The sequence below is a fragment of the Protopterus annectens genome, chromosome 5.part1, assembly GCF_019279795.1.
Source record: "Protopterus annectens isolate FY-2018-M chromosome 5.part1, PAN1.0, whole genome shotgun sequence".
Lineage (NCBI taxonomy): Eukaryota > Metazoa > Chordata > Ceratodontiformes > Protopteridae > Protopterus > Protopterus annectens.
In genome coordinates, this window is record NC_056736.1 from 708080735 (window position 1) to 708086734 (window position 6000).

The following is a 6000-nucleotide window of genomic DNA, read 5'->3' on the forward strand; positions in this document are numbered from 1 at the left end:
CAAGTATTTTTACATTCCATAAGTCTTCCTTGTTATTGAATTTATATTGGTGCAACTAAGATCTCCTTTAGTTGAAGGTAAGTCTACAGTCACAAACTCTCTCTCTTTCTGACACACACACACACACACACACACACACACACACACACACACACACACACACACACACACACACACACACACATTTTTGTATTCAATAAGTTTTACTTGTTATTTAATGTAAAATGGTGCTACAGAGTTCCCCATTAGTTAAAATGAAAACTAAATCTTCAGTCTTGCACACTCTATTTCTCTGTCAAACACACACATGTGTGGGCGCGCGCACACAGAGACACACACACACACACACACACACACACACACACACACACACACACACACACACACACACACACACACACACACACACACACAGACATTCTGTTGCTTGGTTGTTAAGTTGTTAATGAAACTAAGTTAATAGTGTTACATAAATGGATGACCGTGAGGACAGGCATTAGTACTTCATGTTGAGTAGGATTGGACCCAGTATTTATAGGGAGCATTAACTATAATAAGGTGTGGTTTCACATTTTGCCGTGGCAACTATTAGTTGCCTTCCTAAAGTAACAGCATTTACATCACATGTAGGTGTACATACTCCATCCCTTTCACCTTAGCACACCTCCAGCCCCTTTGGTTTACTACCATTTTATTGTGTTATCAGTGACATAAAGTTAGTGCATCGACGTGTCATTTAGATATATATGACCTTCAGCAGGGCAGCTAACAGATATTATTACTATGTGAGTAGCAGAAGACATCAATATCTTCTTGAATGAGACTATTGCAATGCTGTCTCTCTAAAGCTACAGTGCTCACTGGACTGTGCATCTGAGTGTAGTACATTCTGTTTGAAAATAAGTAGAGTACAGTGTGCCCACGGTGTAGAAGACCAAGTAAAATAAAAACGAATCAAATGTAAGCAGAGACAGAAAAAAATATTTTCAACTGTCAAACCTATTAAACAAATTTATAATCCTCGGCATTCCTTTTTGTAGGCAGTTCTTGACATAAATAGTTTATCATGACAATCATCCACTCTTTTGTTTCAGTCTGTCTATCATTCTATCCATCTACTCTATCGTCTGTCCATCTTTTTTCATCTTTTAACTAAATCCATACATAGTAGCAGATGTTGTTATACATTAAATATGTCAGATGTAAAAGTAGTGTTAATAACTTCTTGTTTGAAACTAGAAGACTAAAAACTGAGATACTTATTATGTGGAAGCATCCTTAATGTTTTTTGAATTTATGTAGCATAACATTGTGATTGGTAGAGGCATGGAAGCTCTACAGTTATGTAGATGACCGGAGTTTGATTCTCAGCTCAGCATGAGAGGAGTCAGACAGAGTACTGAGTGGCTTATAAAAGATCACATATCCTGTGGGGAAGGGACACACCTCCATGGCTGATCCACCAGGGGACACCAGGACCATGTGATCTTACTCTCTGTTAGGGGTGACAGGGCTTTGGTTGACTTGCAAGAGCAGGTCATGGACAGTTACATTGCAAGTGCATTACACACTTGCCCCTTGGATTCTCCAGGCATGCACAGGACCAGGAAGCATCAATAGGATATACACAAAAAAGCCCCAGTGGAAGCCTATAAGATGGCCTCGAGATTAACTCTAACCTGAAGAAATGAATGGTCAGGAGACTGCTCTTACCCAGTGAGAATGAACAGGTCATATAGATTGTGAGGGGCTGATGGTTAGCAAGCATTAGGGTAAAAAATAAAAAAAAAGACAGTGATTTCTAATGCTCTTGAAAACCATGTAACCAGGTATGAATTTTTCAGTGTAGGTTCTACAGATTTATTTGTCATGTGCCCTTCACGTAGGAGCTGGGAGGGGGGATACAAGTGTGTGGCTGATGCCAGCATGCCCATATGGGAGGAGGCAGCTGTGATTGCCCACACAGACTAATATATAGCAGGAGCACTAGTTGTTCATCAGCTTACCCATCCGGTGGAGGGCTGTGGCTTGCTATACATCTGGCACCTAGGTGAGATCACGGGGTGTACACCTAGTAGAGATCTGAGCTGGATGCTTCTGCTGCACCATGGCTCTTTTTCATTACACAGCCAAAAGGAATTTGGTGTGCAGAAACATATTTCCCCATACAGTGACTGTGGGTTCAACTGAGGGGCAGAGGATGATGCTTTAAAACAGAGGCTATAGGCCAACCCCCAGGACCAGCAAACTGGCTTTCTCACTACCACCCAGCTCTCAGTGAGAAATGTAGGGCTAATAGGGATTCTGTGGCAGGAATGTGTTACCTGTAGGGGTCAAAGCACCTAGTTCCCACTCTCATCTGTACAGACAGGCCCTTTCCTCGATATTGTGCAATCTCGGATTTAGTTTGTATGCAGCAGAGGGAGGAGGACTCACAGGGGAACCTGTCCCCCTGCAAAAAATTTGCTTTTTGTTTTTAATTTTAGGTGAAAAAGTGCATACATTATTTTTTTGTAGGTGCATGCATGTTAGCATATCAACATCACTTTGTTGACCTTTTCTGGTTGACATTTAATAAAATGCCATATTAGTTACTCGAAGAATGTGAGTATGAAAGTAGAGAAGTCACTAAACAATGGTCCATTCATTACTTCACAATGTATTGTTTGTTCACCAAAAGTGTGTTTAGAAAGTTCTCATTCTTCCACAGATTAGATGTTTTCTCTACAGCTACCCTCCTGAGTAAACACTTTATCTCTTCCATCCAAAATCTGGTAACCTCTAAGCCAAACTCTATTTCGACACCCACCTCTCCAAGTCCCACTAACACAACTATGTTTTCTTTTGAGCCAGTTCCCATTACTTACATCAAATCTCTACTACTCAAGCTAAAACCTTGCTCTCCTTCCACTGACAATCTATCTCCTACATTCCTCAAACTTGCTTGCTTGCCTATCCTGTATCTATACTAATTAATCGATCTATTCTGGAATCAACTGTCCCCACCCTTTGGAAATCTTTCTTCATTATCCCTCTTCATAAAGGTGGAAACTCCACTGACCCCTCAAACTACCGACCCATTGCCATCCCCCCCCCCTCTCCAAGATATTAGAAAAATGTATTCATTCACAGCTTCTCAATCACCTCCTCACACACCACTTACTTACCCCTAACCAACATGGATTTCGTCCTCACCACAGCACCACCACTGCCCTCCTCTCCTTCACTCATATTATTGCAGAGGCCCTAGACAACAATAAACTCATTTCCTGTCTCTTCCTAGATTTCTCCAAAGCCTTCGATACTGTCTGTCATCCTTTACTACTATCCAAACTCGCAAATCCCCACCTATCCACCTCTGCACTTGCCTGGTTTAATAGTTACCTATCTGGCAGGAACAATCTGTCAAATGGCTCTCATCCTCCTCACCTCTCCTTCCCATCTCCACTGGTTTTCCCCAAGGCTCCATCTTGGGACCCCTTTTGTTTAACATCTTCACCAATGATCTTTACACCTCTTGCAAAGAATCCTCCCTTATTCAGTATGCCAATCACTCCACACTTATATCCATCTCAAATAACATTCCTGAACTACACTCCCTGACCCAACTAGCCCTACTATCCACTGAACAATGGCTCTCTCACAACCTGTTGATCCGAAATCCCAAAAGTAACAAACTCCTTCTTTTCCTTCCCCGTTCTCTTTCTCATCACAAAACTTCCTTTTTTATTACATCTTCTAACAGTACAACTATCCAACTTGACACCCACACTAAACTCCTAGGGGTCATTATCGATGATGAACTCAAGTTCAACCTACACATACTCCAATGTATAAAAAAAAAAAAAAAACAGAAACTAAGTCTGCTATATCCGAACAAAAAATTCCTAACCCCTGAATCTAGATTTACCCTGGGCCAGGCACTCCTCCTCCCCTCCCTCTTATACGCCACCCCAGTTCTTACCAATATCCAGGCCTCCACTCTAAACAAACTCCAACAGACTTACCATAAAATAGCCAGATTCATTACTAACTCCCCATACAACTCACACCACTGCATTTTTTAAACTCTCTTCAATGGCTTGAACTTCCCCAGTTTCTGCTATCTTATCAATTTCATATACTACACTATATTCTTTATAAACCCTCCTTCTGTCCATCAATGTCTTCCTTAGTCTCTATCTACATCCCATCCCGGACCCTCCATACTTCTAACCAACAATTACTTGATATCTACCACCCAAAAAGGTCAGTAGCAAACTACTCTACAAACACTCCCTTGCCCATGCTTGGAACAAACTTCCCCTTGACTTACGTTCAATCTCCCACAACTCACACTTTACAAATGAACTAAAAGCTTATTTTCTCAGTTCCAGAACCTGCTCTTGCCATGACCCTACCTAGTCTTCCTTCCCTTTATGTACCCTCAAAAGGACCATACTTAGTACCTCATTATACCTCTCTCTCCAATGTGTCTACTATGCATTTGCATAATTTTATGCAAACAAAAAATGTTTATTGTAGACCTATTGAACTATATCAGTGTAAAATTGTTACTTAGCTTCTTTTTAATGCAACTTTAACTGTATGCATGTAACCCAACATATGCGAATCGTTTTGCTATAACTGCTATTATATCAATATTGTTTAAAATTGTACTTGTTTTAAAATGTACTACTGGAGCTTTTTCCCCCTCGGGTCTCCACTGAAAATGGGCCACAAGCCCAGTTGGACAAACCTAGTTAACAAATGCCAATAAATAAATAAATAAATAAATTTTTGTAAGAAAATAAAGGTTTAAAAAAAGTGTCTCTCTTTGTAATAGCAAAGATAATTTAGTGGACTTAGTTAAAGTCTATTTGTGCATTTGGTGTGTCCCATGCATTTATTTATTTATTTGTCAGTTGTTTACCAGGTAGGTGAAATAGCCAGGTCCACCAACCCTTTTCAAACACAACACGGGCTGTAGACAACACTATAAGTAGAACTCTTTTAAAATTAAAATTTAATATTACAGTCATAAATGCAAATGAAAAATTGTACAATGTGATTATAATTACAAAGTGAAGGAACAGGTAGATTACTAGGATTTTAGAATGTAAAACTTAATAGAAGTTAGTAATAAATTTGTCATTAGCAGCATCTAATAGGAATTTACATTTAAATTATATTGTACGTACAGTGTTACTTTAAAAAATGTCCTCATTTGTAATTTTTGTCCGTAGAGTTTTCCCTTCTCACGCTGTTCAGTCACAATGAGCCGGATTTCCTTTCAGTATTATCTATGGTGTGTCCGTATTATATACAGCGATAAACAAGAGTCGCGGTTAATTTAGGTCAATATGTTTAACTATGGTCCATATTACAGGTGCTTTTATATATTCCTTAAGTTGCAATTTAAGGTCTTGCTGTGGTCAAGCTTTTGTTTTTCATCACACGGGCCTGAGTTTCAGTTTTTGGGTATAAATACATTAATTTGTTTGGTACATAAAGAAAAAATTGTATTCCAATAGGTCAAGCTTTATATAGATAGCTTTTTTTTCTGTGATTTGTGCTGTCCATGAGAACTGTGATTGTAGACATATTGCATTCCTTTTACTCTGCAAATCTTAATGCAAATTTTCTTCTATATTCCAAAGGTATAGGCACAAAGGATGGTACGGCAGAGAAGGATAAAGATTTCAAAGGAAAAGCTCAGAAACAGGTGCAGTTTAATCCAGGCCAAACCACAGCTACGTGGAAAGTGCGCATTCTGACAGACAGTGAATATGAACAGTCTGAAACCTTCCAGATCGAGCTTTCAGAGCCCGTGATGGCTGTCCTAGAGTTCCCAGAGGTGGCTACTGTAGAGATCGTTGACCCAAGTGATGGTAAGAGACAGCCATATCTTACTGCTTTAACTTAGTCACATTTTAAAAGTTTGCTCCATGAAAAGAACATAAAAAGCTACCTTCAGTAGTAGAATATATATATATATATATATTTATATATATATATATA

General features: G+C 39.2%; 1 protein-coding gene across 1 annotated transcript in view; it reads left to right on the plus strand.

Annotated features, from left to right (window-relative positions):
- FREM2 (FRAS1 related extracellular matrix 2) overlaps nucleotides 1-6000 on the plus strand; it is a 1424491-nt gene that overhangs the window by 801761 nt on the left and 616730 nt on the right. The window contains exon 4 of the mRNA XM_044073334.1: nucleotides 5640-5870. Coding sequence (XP_043929269.1) covers nucleotides 5640-5870 — 231 coding nt within the window. The remainder of the gene's footprint in view (nucleotides 1-5639; nucleotides 5871-6000) is intronic.